Source organism: Vipera berus (genome assembly GCF_964194415.1).
Source record: "Vipera berus genome assembly, chromosome: 5".
Lineage (NCBI taxonomy): Eukaryota > Metazoa > Chordata > Lepidosauria > Squamata > Viperidae > Vipera > Vipera berus.
This window is the reverse complement of record NC_138207.1, coordinates 49,763,464-49,789,856: the sequence shown is the minus strand read 5'-3', so window position 1 is coordinate 49,789,856 and position 26,393 is coordinate 49,763,464. Positions and strand designations below refer to the sequence as shown.

The following is a 26,393-nucleotide window of genomic DNA, read 5'->3' as shown; positions in this document are numbered from 1 at the left end:
AAATCTCTTCCGGTTTCTTTACGCTAGCTCACAGCTAGGCAACCTCGGCTCTTTTATGACTCATGGACTTCAACTCCCAGAATTCCTGAGTCAGCTACGCTGACTCAGGAATTCTGGGAGTTGAAGTCCATGAGTCATAAAAGAGCCGAGGTTGCCTACCCCTGCGCTAGCTCGTCCTGTGCGAGACCGGGTCGCCTCCGTGAACAAGCCAATGAGAGCGCGCCGGTCCCTTTGGCGGGTAAGGCAGGCAAGTGTTTAGAATTGAGGTCAGAGGAGGGCTGGGCTGGGGGGGGTTACTAGGAGTGGAAGCGCGAGGAGGCCCTGCTATGGTTTCCCCGCTAACGAAAGCCGTGGGGTTTTTTTCGGTTTATTTAGGCCAGGGGTCTTCAAACCTGGCCCTTTTATGACTTGTGGAGTTCAACTCCCAGAATTCCTCAGCCAGCAAAGCTGGCTGAGGAATTCTGGGAGTTGAAATCCACAAGTCATAAAAGGGCCAAGTTTGAAGACCCCTGATTTAGGCGCTTCCTCTGTAAGACGGCAGTACGAGAAAAGCAGAACAAAACCTTTCAGCTGGTGTGCTGGGCTGGGAATTTGAGACTTAATGATCACGTTCTTTAAACTGAGAATGCTTGAATGAGGACAGTTAGTCGTGACAGTTTTGCCGGCAGATCTGCAGTTTAGACCTCAGTACTCCCCTAGTGGAGCCACATAAGAGGGGATAATGTTTCCTGTTATGAAAACACGATTTTTAAACCATGAAATCGGTTCGAGATGAAATACATTTTAACTTGCCAATGTTTACATGGAAAAGTGTGTCATATATAGTGTGAATTATGGGTAGTCATGAATAAAATCTTGTCTCGGATTGATGAAGCCATAATGATTGTGTATAAGAATTGCATTAGCCTACAGGTAGTCCTCGACTTACAACAATTCATTTAGCGACCATTCAAAGTTACAACAGCACTAAAAACATGACCGTTTTTCACAGTTACCACCTTTGCAGTATCCCCATGATCATGTGATCAAAATTCAGATGCAGCTGGCAACTGGTTCATACTTATGACATTTGCAGCTTCCTGGGGTCGTGTAATTTTTTGTAACCTTCTGACAAGCAAAGTCAATAGGGAAGCCAGATTCACTTAACAGGTTACTAACTTATCAGCTGAAGTGATTCACTTAACAACTGTGGCAAGAAATGTAAAATGGAGCGAAACTCACTTAAATCCTCACTTAACAACATAAAGTTTGGGCTCAATTGTGGTCGTTCATCGAGGACTACCTGTATATACTTTTTAAAGAGGAAAAGCTCTTTGTACCTGGATGTTGATTCAAAAGCAAGTGCTGCTGATTTCAAAACTGCTTTGCTGGAGTAAATATAGTTTCAATCTGCATGAAACATTGTAACAATACTTTGGTTATTTAAAGGCTTACACTGAGCGAAAGGAATGTCTAAAGCTACTTATTCTAGAAGAACAATTATGACTGCTGCTTCTATTCTTGGTCTAAAGCAAAAATGCTAGATTACTGTTATCACCTGTTTGCAAATGTCTATGAAGATTCTCAGCCATCCAGGTCATAGTTATCCCAAAGATGCTTTTTTCACGAGGCAACTGGACTTTGTTTTTTCTTTGAAGACGTTTCATTTCTCATCCAAGAAGCTTCTTTATGACACCTGTTTGGGACACCTGTTTGCAGATTCAGAGTAGTTTCATTGCTATTAGTGATTTTGTTGTACATGTTGTATAGCTTCCCGTTTTTCATGAATAAGCTTATTAAATCCATGTCTTATAATTGAAATTCTTCCATTTTTATTTGAGAACTGGAGATTTTTGTTCTGCTTTTAGAGGTGTTTTTTCAAGCCTGTATTTTTGACTACTATATTTCCCAGTTTATTCCTGAGTTTACTTCTCTTATTAAATTCTGTTTACCCTTGGAGATGTCGGTTTCTCATGTCTTGATCTTGGAAAACATAGTTGTTCACAAGTTTCAGACTACTAAGGAGAATATTAAGCATTTGTCCATCTTTCTAAGTAGATTTCCTTTCTGATTTCATAAGCATATTTTACTTTTAGTTTCAGTTTTAAAGTAGTAATCTTGTACATGTCCTGTACATGCTTATTTAGCTATCAATAAAAGAAGCCTCAATTTTTCATCTGTCTGCTCGCTCTGATCTGGGAATCATTCTTCCTTCCTTCTTGATGGAATTTTTTTAAAAAATGGAAATTGCCAGTACTATAATAATGATATGGCATTACCAGTGTTATTTTTAAAAATCTCAATAGTGTAGATAAATCTGCAGTTTTCTCTGAATTTAAGGAATCCAGCCAACTGAGCAATATGAAGTTCTAGAAGAAACTTCATAAGAATAGATTGCTGGGACACATTGAGGAAAACAAACATCTTTGCTGACTTGCAAAAAGATGGGCAGTTTTTCATGTGAAGGCAGTAGAAAAAATCACTTTTTGAATAGAAACATTATTGTGCAGTTTTGTTCTAAATATTGTTATGTATCGTTTGCAGACAAAATAAATAATGTGAAATTGGGATAGTCCTGCTGCTTCGCTATGAACATAGTTTCTTTTTCATTCAGTTTGATCTGATGAATCTCATTTGTTCACTCATTTGGTAAAGTGATATTTTGTGAAGTACCGTAAGTTCATGTTTGTGAATTCTGTAACAAATTTATTCAACTACTGTAGAAATTAAATCGTTGTATTAATACTGAAACTAAAAATACAGTGGATTATACAGCTATGGAGGGAACCAATTTAGGATCTCCTTAAAAAGGAGAGAACTGATTCTGTTTGGCAATTAGTAAGAGCCAAACCCATGGATTATGGATGATGGTTTAAGTTAAAGCATACAATTTTTCTGTCTTTTTTCCCCCCTGCATGGTGTTTTATATGTCAGTGAGGCATCAGTCTTATACTTAGTTAAATTAAGCTCCACTAAATACAGTTGAACTCAAATCTCCAGAGGCTTGCTTAATAAGTGTATACAATGTTATTTTTTCCTGCATAGGAACAATAATTTTAATATTGTTTCTTTAGTAGAAATAATACATTGTTTATCATTTTATGAAAATGGCAATTATAAGCAAAAATACTTTTAAAACCAGTGAAATTGATATTTTAGTTCATAGAAAGTAAGCAGCTTATTACTAACTTGTCAGATAAAGCAATTAAATAGCCCTCCTAGAGATAAAATGTCAGCTGAGTTCTTATTTGTAGTTGTACTTCATGTGATAAGCTCTTTTTGCAGAGATTATTAGGAACACAAATCTTCCTAGTGTTTTGATGAGGAAAGAGAATGAAAACAGAATTTCAAATACTGTAGTCTTAAAGTACATGAGGCAAACATAGACATCAGTATATCTGAAATGTTCTCTGATATTTACATTAAATTTTCTCTTAAAGTATAATTGGCTGAATAAACAGTAGTCTTAAGTAATTTTTATTAATATATGTTTGTGTATGCATACTATTTGAATTAGACTTAGCAAAGCAAATGTGCAGTATTTCTGAGCTTTTTAATTGTACTGTAAACTAAATCTTGACATGATTCCTGCTGACCTCCTATTAAGGGTATTTGGGACTGTACTTTTAGTAATGCAATCATATTAAGATTGAGGTGTGTATCAATTAGGCTCAGTTGTGTTGCTATAATTTAAAATAGAATATATTCTATATTATACCATAAAGTCAAGGTTCTATTTTTGGTTTATATACTATATTTCTATATTGTTAAATTTTGGTGAACTTGAATGCTACCTCTGCAAGAAAGACAGAAAATGTTATACCTGAAATGTATTAATTATTAATAAAAAACATGTGAGACAGCTTATTAAATCCCTTAGTCAGAATCATATTAATATTAATTATTGTACTTCAGTAAAGTAGGTAATAAGTATTACAGGCACATGTCAATGTATCTTAAAATAAGAACCTTGGTGGAGCAGTGGGCTAATGCCTCCTTAAGTAACACCAGCTGCCTGCAATTAGTGCAGGTTCGCATCCCACCAGGCTCAAGGTTGACTCAGCCTTCCATCCTTCCGAGGTAGGTAAAATGACGACCCAGATTGTTGGGGGCAATAAGCTGACTTTGTAATAATGCCGCTGGGGGGGTGTATGAAAGCCCTAATAAGCAGGCATATACATAGAATGAAGGCTATTGCTAAGCACATTGATTTGTGCTTAGATTGTAAGCCACCCTGAGTCTTCGGAGAAGGGCGGGATATAAATGGGATTAAAAAAAAAGAGCTATGAAGTATGGTTGATCAGTGCTTTGAATTGGAAGACAAAGGTTTTTCAGACAGCATGGGGTGAGCATGGAGCACCTGTTTTCTGTTTCTTAAAGTCTGAGTGTGTTTCCGCAGGAGGAGGAAAGGTAGATGTACAGTCATGGGAAAATGTGCATATTGGACTGTATGGCCCTCATATAGTCCCAATGCACTCTTGGCCTCCAGATACAAAGTACTGTACAGATCTATTCTGTGATAGGAACAGAGGGTAGCTTGTAGAAGTTACTATAGGAGCTCCTGTGCAACTTTACTTCACATAATATCTCTGAGTTCTTAAATCTGATAGTGTTTCTTTTTTCTGTTGCTGAAAAATGAAACAAGCATGAACTATCCTGTCACTTCAAAGGAGTCAAAAGAAGATTGTGTAGCAAATACAGAACATGCTGAGGTTCAGCTAATGAAGAGAAAAACTTCCAGAAAATGAAACTACAGGAGTCATTCTTTAATGACTGATGTTATATTCCTAATTGCTCTATTAATGTCACTGGAAGAGAGGAAGTATACCTTGATCAAGCATGAAGGACAGGTCACATTGGCAAAGTATGGGTTGACCTATCTACAGTTCTTATCTAAATTTTATATTACATTCCATCTTTTCATTTACACCCCCAATTTCATGATTCTTATTATTGCTGATATTAAACTTCCCATTCATAAGTGTAAAAGTATGAACTTGCATATTCATGTTTTCTCTGTAGATGCTCTATTAGGTATAGGGGAGTAGATAGGTAGGATTGTGTGAAGCCTCATATGGATGTATTGTTTTGATAATGCTTAATTAAAACTCCAGACCGCCTCCGATCTGCGTTTATTTCACCAGGACCTGAAAACCTGGCTTTTCGATTTATCAGGCCTGGACTGAAGGGGTTTTAGCTTTTTAAATATTGTTTTAATTGTTGGGCTTAATTAATTTAATTTATTTTAATTTTATATTATCTTTTATATTGTATTTTATGCTGCCCTGTAAACCGCCCTGAGTCCTTTGGGAATAGGGCAGTATAGAAATCTAATTAAATAAATAAATAAATAAATATTTTAATGAAGGCCTGCAGATATTTTCTACTTCTAAGCAACATTTTGGAACTGCTATGGTACATGGAAGCCAGCCATACTAAACCTTAGTAGTCTTCTGCACTCACATGTGCAGAAGACATTTCTGCTAAAACTGAATGGCTAGGCTAGGCCAAGTGAAAGGTTTCAGCTAGAGGCGTTGGAAAAAGACAGTTCTGCATTATATAAAGCCAGGGTTAGCTATTGTTTGATACCTCTCCCTGGTCCTATTTGCCTATTTTAGCTATGTATGTATGCTTGACACTGTCTAACATAGTTTCCCTTTCAGAAATCATGCTGAGTCTTCTGGATCTTAATTGTGTATGTTTATACTTCCTTAATAGGCCTTCCCATTATTTTTTCCAGAAAGTGAACCAACCACTATGGAGCTAATTATATCCATTTTAAAACTTGAATTCCAAGTTGTGTTTTTAAAGATTCTTACAAATGACTTCAGTAAAAGACTATTAATACTAGTAGATATTTTTAATATCATACAATATTTTCAAACTTTATAATAACAAATCTCCAAAAAAAGCTAAGGACACTAAAGTCAGAATATTAATTAATGGAACAAGTAAAAATAGGTGCTCTTCCCCTATTGAAATAACATAAAACAAGAGAAACCAAATGGGAACTGCCTAAATTCTCAAATAGCTGTCTTTTTACCTATATTCTAAAACAACAGAATTTTAGGAGCTGATGGATTTAATTTTGTTTCCCTGGAACGTGTAATTCTGAAAAGGTATCCTACTTATTAATACATGCCAGAATTTATAAGTTTACGTAAACTGCTATAAGCCTTCCAGTGATGGTTGAGGGCCTATGTGGAGAAACATGTAGAAAATTTGCATTTGACTACTCCCAATTTAAAGAATGTCCTTTTTATTTTCCAGATTCCATATCATAACAGTAAAGTTTTTACATAATTAGATATAATATTTTTGTAAGATAGCATTTTTTCAGGTTTTTTTGTTGATTGTAGTCTATTTCAGTTCACATCCTATGATATATTTATTTGTGCAGAGCACAATTAAAATTATGCTGCATCTGAAGGTTTATATTACATATACTTTGCTTCCACCAGACTTATTTCATATCAACTTTAATCTGTTCTTGGAGCTAAATTATTTTGGAATGTCTGCTGCATCTACAGAATCAGAAGATGAGGTCCCATCACTTTTGTGGGGTTTGAATCCCATCTTTTCATGCTTTGCAAGACTATACATTAAAGACATATTAGAAATGAAAGAGTCTAAACAGATTCCAGGTAAGTAGTGAAATTGCTAGGAATGTGATAACAATAGTATAGCTTGTTTTACTGAAAATCAAGCAAAATTAAGTTTTGGTGGATAATCTTGACTACAAATTGTCTCTATTCTTTTGGCACTTCCATTAATGTGCTGAAATCTCTTCCTTTTCATTCCAACTTTGTATTACTTTCAGAGAATTCAAACTAGAATCTTTTCATTGTTTGGAACATAATGAAGGTACAACTTGAATCTAATATAACTGGAAAAATAATTAGAGGTATCTGTAGTTATTTAAAATAATTCATTGGTGCTTTCTGATAATATTTTAAATTAACAGTTTTTAATCAATATAAAATATAAAAGTACATATTTGATTCTGTTCTATTCTTTGTGTTTCTAAATCTACTTTATTTCTTGAACCTTATAAAAATTAATTATATAAAGTTGCTTTCCTCCATTGATTCTTCAATGTGAGTCTTTCCAAAATATTGATTAATTGTGCAACATATGTGATGTTATGATTTTTCTTGCACTAAAAACTCTGTCTTGATGTACATGTAGGTAAGGGCATGGCTTTTAATTAAATGAAGTCTTTGTTTTAATGCTGTCTGATTGCTATAACTATACAATCAATTGTATAAATCAGACATCTCAAACTCGTGACGTCACATGATGTCGCACGACTTATTGGAGCTTTTTCCCCATTGCTGGCAATGGGGTGGGTGCGGTTTCCTCATAATGCATCCCGCCCGCTGGACGGCAGTTTGACACCCCTGGTATAGACTATGGTATAGATTGTATAGTTACCATACAACAAAGAAAAAACTACTGTATAAAAGCTTTTTTTGTGTTTTTGTACATAACCTTGAATATTTTAAACATTGGAAAAAATGTGAAATAAAAAAAAAATAAGACTGGCTGTCTTTTTGCCAATAATACGCTTATCTGATTTCCTATTTTCCACCAGCCTAAAAATAATCATTGGATACTTTTCATGCAAAGTTCCTGATTTTCCATCTCTTCACAAACGAAATAATGACTCAGACTATGAAAATATAATGTTTGTAATTGTAGTACTATATAACTAAGGGTGTGGCATTTTCTAGTCATCAGTTGGGGTGGCAAGTTTGTCATCCAGATAAGAATGAATCTTTGTTTTTACGTGGTAGAAAAGAAGGTTTGTAGAATATAAAACAACTGCCATTTAAGTGAGTTCCATATTAATCTCTGTTAATGACCTTTTCAATAGGGAATGAGGATGTCATACAAGCACTGCATGCCCATACAGAGGAATGGGGCTTCAATTGCTTTGCCTCAACCACCAACTTGACTTTTTTAAATTCTCCCTGAAGCTATCAGTAATTTATATTCTGAACTGCTACTCAAAAATAACACTTCATGTGGAAAATGGCTATTGCGGAAGAAAATTTAAGGGATAATTTTATGTATACAAATTTTAGTACACAAATTGGGCCAGGGTAAAGCCTATGATAGTAAGTTTGTTTGTTTGTTTATTTATTTATTTATTTATTTATTTATTTATTTATTTATTTATTTATTTATTTGGTTGGTTTATATACCGCCCTATTCCCAAAGGACTCAGGGCGGTTTACAAGGCAAAATTTAAAAACAATCCAATATAAAATTAAAATAAATTAAATTAAGTCTAGCCGCAAAAATTAAATCACAATTTAAAAATATTAAAGCCCTCAGTCCAGACCAGATAGCTCAAAGAGCCAGGTTTTTAGGTTTTTAGTTGTCTATACCCTATTAATTGTGACTCTATGGTTGTCTTTTTTTAACCAAAGTTTAATCAAATTTCATTGTCTTAAATTACAAAATAAATTTAAAACATTTGAATTAATATACGGTAACATATTTGTCATAGTCAAACTAATGCATCAAAATATTTTAAAACTGTACTTTGATCAATTGTTTTATATCAGTGGTCATAATCTTTTGAATTTCTTGATCTAGGACTATACACTTTTCATTTTTTGTTTTTCCTAAGGTATATTCTTTTACAACAGACATCCAATAAGACAAGTGGATATTTTTGGTACAGTGGTATTAATAAAAGAAAAAGATTCCTTTTATATTTATGGAGGTAATTGATAATTCAAAATGTTTGTTTTTTAGTTTTATTTTCATTTTTAGTAGGATTAATATTCTGAATATTAATCTAGAATTCTGTAGAATCAATATTTCTAGAGAAAGTTGTCTTTAATTATGTGTAATATATATGTGTGAGTCCCTCTAGGTCAGGGGTGTCAAACTTGCAACATCACATGATGTGTCACGACTTATCACGACTTTTTTTCCATTGCTGGCAATGGGGTGGGCATGGTTTCACCATGACGCAACCGGCCCATGGGCCGGCAGTTTGACACCCCTGCTCTAGGTAGACCAAACTGGAAATCACCTCTATAGGAAAGTTAGAATTACTTATATTAAGATTGGTTAATATAGTTCTGTATCCCTTTCTACTCCTCCTTATAGTTCAATGAATTAGGGAAGTATTTGCCTGAGTTGCTTCTGAATGTTATCTTGTTTATAACTTTAAAAAAATGCTTCAAGTTCTTTTCCCAAGCAACATATACTGCATATTTCCATCAAAGTTATCTTCTTGCACTATGTTTAATGTCATTACAAATATAGAGAAAAATATAAACTATAGTTTATATAATTATATAAATTGTAGATCAAAGTTATATCATTCAAAATACTGCCTTCATTAATAGTGAAAGCCTATGCACATATACTCAGAAACAAGTTCCTTTGTGTTCAATGGCATGTATGATGATTGACATCTGGAATAACCTTCAGTTTGTTAATTCACATTTCCTTCAAAACTTCTCTCTTGACATCTTTTTAGATTTCCCTCTCAAAGATGGATGGCAAAAAAAATGACCTGCCTATTACTATACTGATAATACTGTAACCTAATTGTTTTGGTGACCAAAGCCATTGATTTCAGATCGTTTCTAAGGCAGAAATGTTGATCTTATGAATCAAAAGGAAAACATCTTCCTGAGGCACTCCTCACATTAAATTTGGATATACCCAAATTCTTGGCATAAAGTAAGTGCTGTTGTTCAGCTTTGGCATATGGGGTGGGAATGGAGTAACTTCCTTCTTGTACTGCCTTCTGGGAATGTATAAGGAGGTGTAATAACTATCATATGCCTAAATTAAATGCTAAACTATACCACTTGCTTTATGCCAAGAATTGATGCATATCTAAACAATGTGAGGAATGCAAGTGTTATTCTTGCCTTGAATGTTTCTAGTACTTCAGAAGCTCTGGGTATGAAAGAGAGAAACTGTGACTCTATTACACATAGTTTTCTCTTTCTGATCATCCTTTCTTCACTCTCATTGTAAATCTTCCATTTTTCATTTTGTAACCAGTTTTTTATTGCTGCCCAAGCTGAAATAAGTAAAAATAAGTATTTTCTTGGGAATAATTACTGTACCTGTTTCCGATCCTTGTTCTCTGTTTCTCCACATAGTCAGACTATTTTTAGTTCATTTCTCAGACTGTGTACCAATGTGCCCCTCCCTGTTCTCATAGCCACAATCAAGCTGAGTGATCCAAAATAAGTTGCAACTTCCCTTTCAGTTTAAAAATGAGGTTGTGCAGCTGGCAAGCTGAATAGCAAGTGTTCCATCAGCTGCCAAGCCTAAATGATTCATGAAACTCTCCTGTTTGTGCATAGAAATTGCAAGAGAAAGAAATAGGAAGTTCTTTTTTATTTTTCTAATGAAAAATCTGAAATTTATCTTAACATTATTTATAGTAACTTCGTCATCAAAGAAAGAAGTTTCTTACAGAGTCTGTGATTCATTACTGAATAATGCACAATTACTGGTAGCTAGCAAAGTGCATAGGAAAGTGAGGAGGAGCTAAATCATTGCCAGACTTTAATCATTCTCAGGAATCACAATACTTCATACAGGGCTAACATAATAATGCACATCTATAATTAACAGAACAGAAGGATAGGAGTTCAAAAACGGTTCCTTATAGACTGAAAGTAAAATTGAAATGATCAGAAATAGAAAGTCATGCATAATGGAAGCAGACTTTCAAACCACTACTAGAAAGGTTAAGAATAACACTTCTAAGCTGCTCTTCAATGTATACTCAGCTTATGAGACTAGCATTAATGATATATATTACTCCACAAACAGATATGCTCGCTCATCAAATACTTGTTAATCTGCTTTGATATTCTTCTCTACCGTATCATTTTACAAATGCTTCTATCAATCCCAGATAAGGACTGCAAGAAGACAGAATCATTTATTATGAGTAGAAAGCTAGTTTCTATATTAATTGCTTATAATAGGAAAACTTTTAAAACTAAGAAAATTGGATGAGAAGAAGCTGGTAGAGTTTTAAACCCCAATATGGCTAAAATGTAAGGCTTTGTCTTTGGGAGATCAAGGGGAAAAACATCTATCAAAATGATCTAAATTATCACTATTCTTTTTCAGTGGATGATAGCACTGGCGTAATAAGCTGCACCTGTTGGAAAAATGCTTTAGCAGAAAAGAAAGAATTGTCAGGTAATATTTGTGGCTGATGTTTTCATCTTTTATTCAATATATGCTGCAGCCATGGCTGTTTTCAGATACTAACCTTTCCCTGTTTGGCCTTTTCATTTTCATTTTACTGTTTTAGTAGCCCTTGAGATATGGGCTGTTGTAGCATTGTTTCCTCTCATAATGGGGCATTTGCTTGGTTAAGGGTTATATGTTCTTTGATATATAAGTATAGGTATTATAGCACTTTATGCTATTGTTTTTATTATTGTTGTAATAATAATATGTTTTAATCTGGTATTTGGAGATCAGATATGTATAGCACTCCCAGGTTGATAATGTTTGGGGTAGCACATAAGCTCATAATAAGTCTAAAACTACATGTCACAGAAAGAAAGAAAAAAAGAAAATTGAGAAATTTATAGCTTTATCTATCCCTGTTTTGTTTTGTTTTTTCATCATCATTCTGCTTTCCTAAACAGGAGAGTGGCAGTTTTTAAATGAGAAAAAATACATCTCTCTGGAAACATGACCTGCATAATTGTAGTACTTGAGAAAATGTCTTTAATTTTATCGTGAACATTGTTATTAATAACATAGCACTTTATGAAATGTATATATTTCTTTGCAGATTTGGAATCTCACCCTAGTACTTTAAGTGGTCTGAATCTAACTGACTTGATAAGAAATCTCCAAATAGCAGTTAGAAAAAAAACAAGTCTGGAAATTGGTGATCTAATCAGAGTTCGTGGTTACATTCGAATTTACAGGCAACAACGGGAAATTAAGGCTTCTGTGTATTGTGAGTAATTACCTTACAGCAGTATGCATTTTTATCTTTATTTTAAAGTTGAAAATTGCAATCTGAACATTTTTCAGCAAAGATTGTTTTTCTCTGGTATGTAGTTTGTCTTATATTGATAAATTTTGAATTATTTTATATATGAAATGTAGTAAATAATCTTTGAGCACGATTAAGCACTATTAACAATTTCAACACCTTTACATTTCTCATATCTTTTCAGATAAAGTTGATGACCCTATGTATGAAAATCAAATTTCCAGAATGCTAGAAGTTCCTCGTTTATATAGGGATATTTATGATAAGATATTCCAGTTCCCAGAAGAAATACAGAGGTCAGTGAACACTATATATATTGATAACTCAGTTTTGATATGGTGTTAATTTGTTAATTCACGGAACTGAGAATCCCAGTTAGAGACAATGGGACAGGCTATTTTATAAGAAGCATTGTATAGAAACAGAGGAAGAATGATGAGGAATCAATAAATATAGGATGAAATAAGGAAGAGATATAGTTGATGAACCTATAATACATATAGTGTTAAAGAATTTTTAGATGAATTCAGCAAAATCATCTTAAATCTGTAATGAAAACTTTGGCAAATTAAAAGAAGTATTAAACCCTTGACTATCAGTGGGCCTTCAAGATGGCCACCACATTGAGTGAAATAAATAGACATCTTTCCTAAATATGCCATTTATATTCTCATTTTCAAGTCCAATTCTTGAGCTTCAGATACTCCATGACAGATCAACCAAGAGCTAGTTCTTCCAAATATATTGTGCAACTCACATAATTCCCAATCATACAGGTCATGTTGGAAAAGCCAGAAAAAAGGTCAAAATAATAGAGTAGCTGGCAGTAATCAAATGTGTCAGCCACATTTTAAGCAGAGATGTGCTTAGTGTGCTGTCTTATGTGTGCCAACAGCAAAACTGTGATTGGTAATAATCATGCCATCCAGTTCCAAAATTATATGCAATCCTCATTTAGCCATTGCAATCCATTTCAGTGAAATGGCAGTAAGCAACACGGTTACTAAGCAAACTACATGATTGACAGCTACTATGAAGATCATTAAGATGCTGTGATCTCTATTTAGATAAAGTTGTCTTGTACAGCAACACCAGTGTTACTCCAGAGTGCAATGTCAGGCACAGAAATTTGGTCCTAAGCATGCATATTGGTGAGAAAATGATTTTTTACCACCATTTATTTCTGCCATTGCATTTGTAAAAATCTGAGGTAGTCATTAAATAGGGATTGGCTACATTTGTAATTTGACAAGTTTATCATGAATGCATTTTTAAATCAATGCATGCATTTTTAACTGTGAAGAATGCATTATTGGTACAAGATGTTCAGCAGTTCTGGAAAGCTTCCTATAATTTCATTATTAGTTTTAGATACTTTTTTTATTTTGGTTACTGTTCAAACTATTTTCTCTGCATTTTTAATTTTGTTTATTCTCTATTAATAGTAATCATGGTGCATCAGATCAACTAGATTGTGTTATGAATCTGAGTAAAAAAATAAGGGATTTTCTATTGAAGAACAAAATTCAGAGCTTCTATAAGCAGGAATTGGAAACAGTTGAGGATTTGGTATCATTGGCCAAGCAGGATGAACTTGGTACTGAGCAAGTGAGTAAAGTTGACTTTCTAAGATGTTTTTCTCTTCTTTTGAGAAGTTGTGAGAATTAATTAATTAAGAATGAACTAAGTGTTAGGGCTAGACAATTGTTGCATATTTTAAAAAAATAAAGTTCACATCTATTAATGGTGTGTCAGCCTAATAATTTGTATACTTCTTGTTTTAGACCCAAGTTAGGACAATTAAAAAACTATTTAAAAAAAATTAATACAAGATGTACCCAATTTAAGAATGAGTTCCATTTCCAAAGTCTGTTTTTAAATGGAATTTGTATATAAACTGAGACAGTATCATTGTATACTACTGTTTAAGTCAGGGGTTTCCAAAATATGGGCCGTGGCCTGGGCTCTTGGCCAGCGGGCCACAGAGGCTGACCACGGTGCACATGCATAGATGTGCATTCCCTCCCACTTGCACTAGCGTCCACGGCCCTGTTAGCACATGTGCATGGATGCAAACAGGAATGCTAGTGGGGGGCGTGCGCGCCCCGTTTGTGCATGCACGAATGTGCATGTGTGTGTGCAGGGTGTGTGTGCATGGCCCATTTGTGTATGCGCGAATGGGCACTAGCTGCTGCGGGGGTGTGCAGCCGTTCGTGCATGTGCCAGTGGGTGTGGCCCCATTTGCGTGCATGTGCACACCCACACAGTAATTTGGAAGCTGCACTCCCCTCCGGGCTGTGAGCCCGGAAAAGTTGGAGAACTCTGGTTTAAGTAGTGTTGTGAAATGAATTTGAAGCATTATGTATTTAACTTGAATCACCATGTGTTTACATTTTGCTACAGTAGGCTCCTTTCTTAACTGTGGCTCATTCTTAAACCCGGTGTTTTAATCTAGGCACTTGCTTTAATGAGATTTTAATAATCATCCAGGAGTTGGATGAAATAACTGATATTATGCATGGCTTTTAAGTGGTTTTTGATAAAACCAGGGCTTTTTTGTCATAGAACGCTCAGAACGGAGTTCCGGAACCTTTTTTGGATGGAACCTTGTAGGGTAGGCAAGGCGGGTTGTATGACATGTGTGAGTTCCAGCACCTTTTTCTTTTACAAAAAAAGCACTGGATAAAACCTATTACATATATAGACCAAACTACAATGCAACATTATATGTTGGATTTCAGTATTCAGCTTTAACTCACTGTTTATTATATTAAAGAGTATTTTGGAATTTTATGTTTTTTTTACAAATAATGCTTTTTACAAGTTACAGGTTTTACAAGTTCCTGAACTTAAGGGCAGGTTAACTAGGGTCCAATTTCTTACAAAGATGGGACATTCATTGTAATGTTCTATCAGAGCATTCTGACATCTGCCTCACATCATATTTCTTCCTGGGTATTTCAACTTGTTTGGAAAGGATCTTAAGGGTGAGGGATTTGGGAGTCTCCAAGCCACTAACCTCTAATTGAAATCAGAATTGTTCATAAAGTAAATTCTTGTTTGAGAGTTTGACTGATTTTCAATAGCATAATGTTTCTGTTTTACATCAGAGAGGACTGTGTAGAGAGAGTTTCCTCCTTTAAATTTCTGGGAGTCTACCTCTGTGAAGATCTGACCTGGAAAGTTAACACAACCCAGGTGGCTAGAAAGGCCCAACAGAGGCTTCACTTTCTTAGGATCTTGCGGAAGAACAGGGTAGAGCAACAGCTAATGACCCTCTTTTACCGGTCTACCATAGAGAGCATCCTCTCGTATGGTATTGTGGTTTGGTATGCTGGTCTGACAGCCGCGGATAGGAAAGTATTACAGAGGGTAGTGAGCACAGCACTAGAACTTTTTCCTAGTGGTTGTTTCCTGACAACCATTTGTTTTTATAAAACAAATCTTTGTCATTGAAATGTAATTAAATGGATTTTAATTTAAACAAGAACTCTGCTGATCTTTTTTCACATTGATATAAAACAAAAGGAGCAAATAGTACATACAGAAGGATTCAGTTCAGTAGCCAACCAACCGCACAAGGAAGCCCACGTCTGCAGTCACACTGCTATCAAGGCTCATAGCCATCGATTCCCATGACTTTCTTGAACAGGTCCAACCCTTTTTTGAATGCAACCAAAATAGTTGCCATTTTCATATGGAATGTTTAGCTATCGTGCATATTAATTCTTGGTTTTTCTCATTTCTCTTCTCTTCATTTTCACTAAATCTGTACTCTTTTGTAATTTGTCTTGAATTTTCTTTTAATGTATACTGTATGTTGGCTTTGAGCTTCCTAGCTAAACTCAAATTATAGATTTATCTTCTAAAAACATCATGGTCAAACAATAAATGTATAAAGGAGCTTAGTCTGTTAATCTCTCATAATGCATATTGAATTTCTAGAGCTTTCTGCTTCCATCTTCATTCAGAACTGCAAGCTCAGTTCCTGTGGAGATAGAATGTCTTCCTCACCTTTAATCTTGCATCCTCAGAATCAATCATTCTATTTTTACTCTTAGTCCTTGGATAAAGTTCCAATATCTTAACTAAATTATCTTTTTTAATTTTAAACACAACATACAGAAACACTCCATACTACAGCAGAATTACGTAATTCTTTTCTTGTTATGTATTTATTTCTTGTACTCTATCAGCTGAGAAATAGCAAGAACTCTTGCATAATCATATAATCTAACCTCGATTAATCCATTAACCATGATATAAGAAGGAACAGAAAGAAGGAACATATTTCCTCTGACAATTACCATATATTCCAATAGCATCCAGCTTTAAAACAAAGGGTTCATAAGCAATTATTTTTTATCAAAGTATTATGGTTTATCAGCCTGTACTCAGGTAATTTACTCAAAGCTATTTATGTAATAATGCAACATACTAGTCATCATGAAACAGCATTTGATTATGTATTTTGGTCAATTTTCAATCTGTCTCCTGTCATTATATAGTTGGAATATTGTGACTTTTTAATTAACTTTCTTTAAAGAAAACTGCACAACATTCAGAAGACAGTAATAAATGGGGAGAGTAAACTATGTCACTTTATCCCCATGGAAAGTTGACTGAATGAAAAATTAGGTCTGATAGCAATCTTCAGATATTTAATAGAACAAATACACATGGGAACTATAGATGAGGAAGTTGATTAAATTACAGGAAGGCAAGTTTTAGAATAGATTAAGGAAAACTTCCTTACTATGAGAACAGCTAGATTGTCTCAAATTGTTTAGGAAGGCTGCAGGATACTAAAATTTCTCTAACGTTTAAAAAAATTGATTATTGATAGGAAATTGAATGGATGATTTTCTTTATTCCTCAGATGAATTTTAAAGGTTAGCACTGCATATCTCTCACTTCAGATCTACCTCTGAGCACTCTTGTTTGGACAACAAATAGAAATTGTGCATATTGTAAATAACTTCAATATAGTCTTCATATATTTCAGTCTTAATAATCAGGCTATCAAAAATGTAGTGTACAAATAATCATTAATTTATAACAGCAGTTGCAACCGGAATTTCTGTCATTAAGTGATGCAGCCATAAACTGCAATCCCTGCAGTCCAAGTTGCTGTTATTAGCTGAATTTCATGGTTGTTAGGTGAGGCAGCTTAACCAAAGTCATAACCAAAATCAGTGAGGCAGCCAACACAAAGTTGTTAGTCTCAAGCCAGCAGGCAGGCAAGGGGCGATGGCTAGGCTGGAGAAGAAGCATGAGGGTCCATAGGAGGGTGAGCAGGCATGGTGGGGGGGTGCACAAAGATGTGGTACAAGTTGGGAAGAGTGCAGAAGAGGTATAGCACAGGCCAGGGAGGTTGCACGAGTGGTTGATGCAGCTCAAGCACAGATGGGCTGGAAGAGATTATGCAGGTTGGGGAGATTTTCCCCAGCAATAGTGGAGAAGTTGGTAGGGAAGGTTGCAAATGGCAATCATGTGACCATGAGTCACTGCAATTAATCATAAGCGTGAACCAGTTGCCAAGTACCCAGATCAAAATAATGTGATCATGGGGATTGCTGTGGTAGCTGGAACTCCAAGGATCAATCACAAGTGTTATTTATTCAACACTGTCACAACTTCAAATGGTTGCTGAACAAATGGTTGTTAAGTCAAGGATTATTTGTTTATTGACCAACATTTGTTAATACTTTAAGAGAAATATATTTATTGTACCATAGCTGTCTATAGATATCACTGGGTTAATAAATTACTCACTGAGCTTGGCAAATCTTACGTATTTAAAAAAATTCTAATAGGCACCAATATGTGTATCATAATAAAATGAAATGTATATAAAAAGAGTTTATCTACTTATGCTGGGTCATGTGTGCCTTGGAGTTTCATGGCCTCATGAACACTTTTCATATGAATGAACACCATTCTGGCCTAAATCTTGGCTCATAAAGGTTCATAAAGGTTTTGAAAGAGCAAAATTTATTGATTGTAGACAATACTAGATGACTCAACTTGGCAGAGTAACATGAAGCTCAGTAGAGTGTAGTACAGTTTATAAATTATCTGTATGCTCTTGTAACAAAACACAGATAAGAACAGATTCCAGTATGATTATTGTTTTTGAGCTAAAAAAAGCATACAAGAATTATAGAAATATTTCAGTCTTCCTAATAACTAATCAAATATTATTTAGGACAGAGTATCTAGGCTTTTCCTTTAAAATCTAGATTACACATCCAGAGTACAGTAGAATTAATGTTTTCCTTTTTGAGTTTTCTAATCTGTCTTCTGCATGTTCTCCATCTAATCACTTCCTGATACTTCTTTCTTATTCTTTCAGCCACTCCTTCTGTGGCTAAAATTTTAGTTAGAACAGGTAATACTGTACAGCAGGGAAGAGTTTTAGCAGGAGTATCTGTAGGAGGTCAGACTTACGTCAGGAACATTTCAGAGTCATATGCCCCATCCTTTTTTCTGTGTAATGCAATATTGCACACACCCCAAGTTGGCAGAGCTTACAAATTGGTGGAACAGCACAGCAGTTTCTGTGGATGCATACTGGACTTACAATTGGATGATAGCATTTTAAAGTCCACGTCAGCCATAAAGATAAGAAACTGACCTTGAGCTAGTCCTAAGTTATCTTATGGAATGATTGTGATGAACAAAAGAGGAATATGTATGCTGTTCTGAGCTTCTATTTTTAGCAAAATCAAACCGTAACAGAACATTTTAACCCTGCTATTCCACTGGCATATCATTACCAGACACTTCATGTCTTTCAGAGAATAAAAATAATGAAAACAAAGGAGTGTGGCTCAGCTCAACCATATTGCATTACTTCTTTAAGAGGGGAACTGGGGTGGGGACATCCTGAGTCCCAAATTGGTCGCTCGGATTGCTAAACTTGAAAAACCCAAGGCTAAAGAGCTGGCCACCAAGCTTGGATAGATGTGTCAGTTTTTCTGTACATAAATATAAAATTCTAAACAAAAAAAAAGTTAAGAAAACCACAGAAGTCAGGTTTCCTAAAATGTTCCTTTGTTGTTTTTCCTAAGCTGCTACCTGTTTCTTGTGTACTTTTTCCTATCACTCCAAAGTATTTCATGATTTACAACTCTGTCTTATGCCAGTTTATATAATGACTTTAATTGCAGTCTGACTTCAGTTATATTATTTTCAGTTATTCCAATGGGAATAATTAGGAAGCTTTTTTCTTTCCTCTGATAAATCTTTTACTTCATTCATTTACTGTTTCTATTTTATTAATAATTCATCAGCATTTTCTTAGGTAAATTGCTTAGGCAGCAAACCTTCCTAATTTCTGAAATACTGCTAGTTGCAATCTATTTAATCATAAGGATAAAAAGTTTGCTATTTAAAGGTAAGATCTTCTCACTCTAAGAAATGAAATAAATAGCCTAAACAAGCATATAACTTGTCTTCATACCTCCCTATGCCATTATGTTATCTGCTTTTTACTGTTTTCCCATCAGACAGGTTCCAAAGCTGGTCCATGCGCCAGACTGATTAGAAAGTCATTCATGCAAGCAATAAAATTATTGCAGAAAGATGGTGTTCTTTTTCAAAAATCAAAGACTCCCGAAAATATGTATTATGTAAGTATTGAAGGCCGTATAGTTTTTCTTGCATCCTACTCTATTTACATTCAGTTATAATACAGAATATGCTGGTGGCAAGCTAATGCTACTGGCAAATGAACAGCACAATTTGAAAATACCTTTAGATTATCTGAAATGAGTAGAATGATTAGATAAATAGATACAAGCACATTTAATTTCACAGGTAACTTTTGAGAGATGCAGATTGGGTATCTTCATTAAAAATGTAGAAGGAAAAAAATAATTTTCTTTTTCAAATAGAAATTGGAGCTGAGTGCGTATAGTATCAATAAGTAGAAATCTTGGGGCTGAATAGTACTGAGTTTATTGGCCACATTTTAGCATAGCACTAGAATTTAGATAACAAGTGCCCCTTATGGCTTTCCGTTTCAGAAATATTTCCTTACCTAAACAGAAAAACAAAATGAACATGGGTGGGGGGAAAAATAAGTGAGACGGAGCGACTTTCAACTGTCTGTCAGCTTGCCCATTGAGTTTCCTTGTGGGAAACTGGCAGCGAGCATTGAAACCTACCTTCCTTCCTCCCTCCCTCCCTCCCTCCACTTCTTTTTTCTCTCTGTTCCCTTCCCTTCTCTTTCCAGAATGCTGATAAATGGCTATTATCAGCTGGGGGATATCATACTGCAGGTCATGTAGTATGAGCGGTATGAACATAGGTACTGGCACTCCCATGAATTTGTGGGAAGCTGTCAGGGAACATTGAAAATAAGAATCATCTGGCTGTAGTTGATTGGGTCAGTGCAGCAGTGAAGCAGCAGCCCTGCAGTGGTGAAGCAACCACAAATTCCCCAAATTTCTTTTCTTTGGGAGTCATGGATCCCAGTATTCTGTAAGTTTGGCATTTTGAAAAAAAATTGCCCTGTGATGCATAGTTTTGCCCAATTAAGAGTTAAAGGCACAATCATTTTAGTAGTAAACAGATGATATAAGAATCTCATGATTGTAGTTTGTAGATGATGATTTTAATTTGAATCTGTTGTTTGAACATTTCTGATGAATCAAGTCTGACTTATTCAGTGGCTTAGCACAATGTATGAAGCTGGCTATAGCATCTGAATGGGCTGATTTTGAATAGGAGATCTGAAAGATGAAATATCACTGCATGAGGATTGCATGAAATTTTCCTTTCCACTATTTTATTCTTTTGAGATGAGAAAGTAGCAGTCTCAAATTGTAATCCTAACTTTTTATTTAGCAATTTATCCTTATATTTTAGGTTACTGAACAGGATACAGAATTGCACAAAGTAACTCTTGAACTTATCAGAGCTGATTGTAAGAGACCAAAATGTAAGTAGGCTCACTATCTTAATTGCAAACAGAAGTATATTTCCTATTATTTCTTATTTGTATAATTCACACAATATAAAAAGTGGAATTATCTGCAAACTCTTGTAGGGAATTCTTTTACATGTTTTCTTATAATTTTAGATACTTTTTGATTTCTGTATTAAAATATTTGTCTGAGATCAATCTGAAACATTACATTTTGAGCTCATTTAAGAAAGCCCTGATGCCTTAATACAGGGGTTCCCAACCTGTGAGCTGTAGCCCACTACCAGGCCACTCGTGTTAGCACCACTGCTATGAAAACGGGGCGGCACGTGAAAATGTGGCGCTAGTGCTCCTGCAGCAAAAACAGGGCAGTGCTAATGAGTGTCATGTGAGCACTAGCACTGCTCCATTTGCATCATGTGTGCTCGCGGCCCTATGTCTGTGCACATGTGTATGCGTAAAATGCTTCCCCATCCCTTTCCCTCCAGTCCGCCAACTGAGAAAAGTTGGAGACCTCTGCCTTAATAGATCAAAGTACAAAAGAAAAATACTAAAGGACAAAATTAAGAATATGTGAAAAATGCATTTTCTTTTAGGATGGGGGAGAAGAATCAAAACAAGGTGGGATAAGAGTGACCTTGCATACTGTCTTTCCTCATAAGTGAGTCATAGATACTGCTCAATAGATACCTCTACCAGTCACAATGGAATGCTTATCCTATGACATTTATTATATTTGCTGAACAAACATTCAAATTTTTGCAATGTTACTTGTGTTGCTTTAAAAAAATACAAAAAGAATAAGTCTGTGTATCTTAAGCCACAAGAATATCAGATTACTTCTTTTCCCTGAACAAAAGTTATAGAAGTTCTTACACCAGGATGCAGATATTTCCCACCCACCTTATAATGTACCCCACCTAAAAGCTAAAAAAGATTGCCAGTTATGTGATGAATGAGCACCAATAATCTGGATTTTTTTTCAAACAAACAAGTTTTTCCCCCTATCACCATCCAATTTTTCATTAGAAAGAAATATCCTAAGTGGAATGCAGTTACTCCAGATTATTCACTCCTTTGTTTAAAACATAGACTTTCATATCTGAAAATAATACAAGAACCAGGACATGATGTTCTTAAGCTACTCATTTATTCTTCACCGTTAGTATTAAAAAGGAAGAATGAAAGTGCCAGACCTTTAGATGCCACCCTACTAACTGAATGATGAGTTCTGCAATTGCACCAGGAAGACTATGTAAGAATTCTGTTCTTTAAGAAAGAGAAGGACAACAGCCCACCATTTATTATCCCATGCTTACTTTCTATTTGCAGATGCTGAAAAAGGGTGCCACCTTCGTCACATACTCTGCTGTATTCAGCAAAACTATAATCCTTATATCACTGAAGCTGTTGTCCGTTGTCTCCTTGATTGGTTGGAGATCAACAGTGATGTTGTCACTACCATGGAAGAATACTATACAGTCTTTTAATCTAAGGGAATACAATGGATGCTTGGAGTCAAACATTATCCAGTGATCTACAGCATCAAAGATTTTACTATGTACCTGCTGAGCTATTTTTCTTATTTAGAAGGTAATGCAGAATATAAATCATTTTATTTTGTGGTATTCCTGGTAGATGTCATTGTCTGAAACATTTCTACTTTTTCTAAGAGGAAAAGGTACTAAACCAGGGGTCTTCAAACTTGGCCCTTTTATGACTTGTGGACTTCAACTCCCAGAATTCCTCAGCCAGCAAAGCTGGCTGAGGAATTCTGGGAGTTGAAGTCCACAAGTCATAAAAGGGCCAAGTTTGAAGACCCCTGTACTAAACAGTGATATAAAATTATGTTGCAAGTGCCCCCTTGTGGTTGGATAGAATTAAAAACAAACAAACTGGCTTTGGACCACATAGTAAAGAAAAAAACCAAAACAAAAAGAAAGCATGTAGGGAAGAGCAGTTTGATTTGTTTAACTTTCTGCCAGAGACCGACAACACAAAAATAAAATTCCAAAAATGACAATATAAAAAAGTAAAAATGACAAGTCAGACAAAATAAAAAAATAGAGGAAAAAGCTTTGACACACAGCCAAGATACTTATTGAATAATTTGTGAATATAATTGTTGACTATTCCTCATTTAGCAAGAAGTGGTGGTCTGGACACTGTGAAGGATATCAGAGATTACTTGTTTCAGTTCTGTGTTGTATTGGCTCCCTCAAAAATTAAGTATTAAGTTGAGAAGCTGTAGTTTAAAATCTAGGGTCCTTTTTTCCATACAAGTTGAAAAACGTCCAGCAGAGTCAAAATGGTGAAAGGGCTATCGATTTATCCCAAAATCTAAGGTGACAGCTTCATATGAACCCCTATAGAAATACTCCGGATACCAATTACAAGAAAGAATTGGGCACATTCTGAGGCATTTAGAAAGGATTTTAAAAATGTCGATTGGATTTTTTTTATTAGTTCTTACGCATTTGAAGAGGCAAATTTAAGGATATTAATGTCAATAGGCATATGGTTAATGCATCTGCTGTCTGCACAGTTCAAAACTGCATAAATAGTTTAGGCCCGATTGGAATCAGATTTCTAGTGTTTCCGCAGAGAATGGGGAAAAAAGATTCCTAAAAGAGATAGAGTAATCATGGTATTATTTTATTTGCAACAATGAGTTCAGCTAGCTAAACGTTTGGTTGAAAACCCTACTTTTATCTCAAGGGAGTTAACCCATTACATTGGTTCATACCAGCAATTGATGGACCCAGATAGGTTTCAGAGGGACTGTGGGATATTCCTACTGCTCTGCTGCATGGTCCATCTGAAGTCTCAGTTGCCACTTGGAATAAGAGGGTGGTTGAGGCATTGGGTCAGATTGCACCTATGCGACCACTTCTCTTGTGGATCCCATCAGTCCACATAAGAGTTAAGGAATTGAAATGAGAGAAGAGACATCTAGACTAGTGTTGCTGGAGTTCAACAGGGGACAAACTCAACCAAACATGGGTTTGAATCACTCTTAAGGCCTGCCTTGTGACAATATGGGTGGTAAAGCATCAATACTTCTCTACCCAGCCACCTTCTGCAAATAGCTATTCAGGTAGCAAGTAAAATACTATATCTTTTTATCTAGTATTTTTTGTAAAAAAAAACTTTTAAAGAATACTCAAGATATCACACATTCCTTAATATGACCAATCTTCCTTTAAAAAATTGTTAAAGCATCCTGTAATACCAGTACTGTTCCCTTTTGTGTCCTATATTCCAACAAGCTGCTTTATTTAACACTTAAATCCTTTCATCAGGTTTTTAGCAGGTAAGAGCTGTGTTCCAAGTGTTTCTAACAGTTGAGAGTAATTTGTTTTATCTACAAATCTGATTTTGGCACCAAAAGCCCTTTGTATGTCTTCTAGAAGCCACTGGACGTCTAGAATGTATGATTATCAAGTCCATAAGTTCACAGTGAAAAAAAACCCCTCCAAGTCTGTTGTCAGACTGTATGGAAAACATATTTCCTAAATAAAGATTCAGATCTTTTTCTTTAAAATATTTAAAATTTTATTACTTAACTTTTAAAATACCAACTATTTCCTTATTTAGTATCTACTGCGGCGTCTGATAATCAGGAAGTTTAGTTTCCCTTTCTTTTTGTAATACAGTATCAGGGTTGTTCATAAAAACAATTTAGACAGGGAAAAACATTTCTGCTATTCTGAAACTAAAGCTGTGGCCTCATTTTATTTTCTTGTAACCTTGATGACAAAAGCACAGTATCATGCACTTTTATTCTTCCATAGACATTGGATTCTCATGGAATGGAATGGTAATCTGTTTTAGGAGTTGGTAATTATCTTAACAAGCAAAAGTAACCTAACTTGCAAATCTGTATATTACCACAGTGTGGTGCTATTGAAACAAACTTGGAAAACATTTAATACAGGAGTTTATATATATATTTAAATGTTTAATTATTTAAATACACATTTAAATTTAAGGTGATTTGCCATGTTCAAAATGAGAGCTGTATGTATTTCCTGACTGAGATAGATATGCATCTTGAAACTTTAATTACTATATTTAAAAAATCTGGCTAGTATTTTTTTAATTTCCTTGTCCAAAAGCACACTGAGAACAGCTTTAATATTGTATTTAGGATATATCTTTCTACTAAACTGCATTTTCAATAGTGATTTTTTCCCAGTCTGGTTTTTGAATTTGTATTTTATATATGTAGATATAGTAGATATAAAAAGTCTATAATATCTGTTACATGCCAGATTTTTCACATCTAAAAAAAATCTGACCAAGATTAATCACTTAAATTATTTCCACCTTCATTATAACACATAAGATGTACAATCCAGTTTATAGAAAGATATGAGTCTTATTAGAGAGGTACTATGATCCCTTGTATTGTACCTGTTTTTTTTATTTGAACATACTGTATTATTTGTATTTATTTATTAAATTTGTTTGCCACCAATATCACCATGAGGTGATTTATCGTATTTTCACCAAATAATACCATGGAGGCCTGTCTGTTATTATTTTCCACTATTTCCTGATTAAATTCTCAGTTTTCAAAATTTGCAATTTGCAATAGAGCTGACTTAAATCAATATATTCTTCCCTATGGATACTGTCATATACAACGTATCATATTTTTCTTCACAATAAAATAAAACAGTAAAACAATTTTGCAAATTTCTTCAGAACCTAGAATTTAATTTATTTTATTTTAATTTGATGTAAATACCTGGCTAGCCTTTCTCTTAAACTTTGATTACTAGACCCCTTTCCCCATCTATATTTCACTCTTCTAAAAAACCCAATCACTGTGACAGATTGGGAAAGTAGGGGATAAGGTAAAGGTTCCCCCGCACATGCGTGCTAGTCGTTTCCAACTCTAGGGGCCAGTGCTCATCTCCATTTCAAAGCCGAAGAGCCAGCGCTTGTCCAAGGACGTCTGGCTTAAACTGACACATACAACATACCAAGTGGGTTGTTTAGTTTTGATTTTGTTATTGTGAATTGTACATATATTTATGTTGCTTATTTCTGGACATCATAAAATGTTGTAGCAATCCCCCATCACGTGACTCCATTTCAGGTGCTTGGCAACTAGCTCACATTTATGACTGGTTGCAGCATCCTGCAGTCACATGACTATGATTTGCAATGCTTTTTTCCAGCAAAAAAAGGCCATTTGGGAGAATGGATTTAGATTTACGACCGTGGGATTTGGACTTATGACTGTGTGGTTCATTTAATGACCTCCGTAAATAGTAAAATGAGATCAGGTCACATGGGTACCCTGACTTATGACTGTCATGAATTATGAATGAAAATCCTATCCCAATTGCAGTTGTTAAGTCATGGACTACCTGTATTGAGTTATCTTTGCTGTGGTGTCTTACAATATGTTTATGTCACCACTCTGCCTTAAGAGATGCTCAAATGACTTGTGAG

The 26,393-nt window shown here is 35.0% G+C and overlaps 1 protein-coding gene across 4 annotated transcripts; it reads left to right on the top strand.

The window, feature by feature from the left end:
* Positions 1 to 106: 106 nt before the first annotated feature.
* Positions 107 to 25,613, top strand: STN1 (STN1 subunit of CST complex). Of its 4 annotated transcripts, XR_014026629.1 has the most exons (11): positions 107 to 238; positions 6,441 to 6,623; positions 8,618 to 8,713; positions 11,107 to 11,178; positions 11,786 to 11,956; positions 12,180 to 12,291; positions 13,441 to 13,603; positions 19,507 to 19,629; positions 20,870 to 20,942; positions 21,524 to 21,588; positions 22,260 to 22,461. XR_014026629.1 is itself a non-coding variant. In XM_081329280.1 (10 exons), exons 1-10 carry the CDS (start codon positions 130 to 132, stop codon positions 22,415 to 22,417), a joined length of 1,260 nt encoding a protein of 419 aa, XP_081185406.1. In that variant the 5' UTR covers positions 107 to 129; the 3' UTR covers positions 22,418 to 25,613. The 4 variants fall into 4 exon arrangements, 3 of the variants coding, with proteins under 3 accessions (XP_081185406.1, XP_081185407.1, XP_081185408.1); XM_081329280.1 differs by lacking the exon at positions 21,524 to 21,588 and having other exon boundaries at positions 22,260 to 25,613; XM_081329282.1 differs by lacking the exons at positions 107 to 238; positions 21,524 to 21,588 and adding an exon at positions 6,800 to 6,883 and having other exon boundaries at positions 6,474 to 6,623; positions 22,260 to 25,613.
* Positions 25,614 to 26,393: the final 780 nt, after the last annotated feature.

Coding starts and splice junctions, on each gene's coding strand:
- STN1 (XM_081329280.1), top strand. CDS start 130: ATGAGTCATAAAAGAGCCGAGGTTGCCTACCCCTGCGCTAGCTCGTCC. Junction 8,714..11,106: donor TTCCTTTTATATTTATGGAG/GTAATTGATAAT, acceptor ATTCTTTTTCAG/TGGATGATAGCACTGGCGTA. Junction 19,630..20,869: donor CTCCCGAAAATATGTATTAT/GTAAGTATTGAA, acceptor CTTATATTTTAG/GTTACTGAACAGGATACAGA.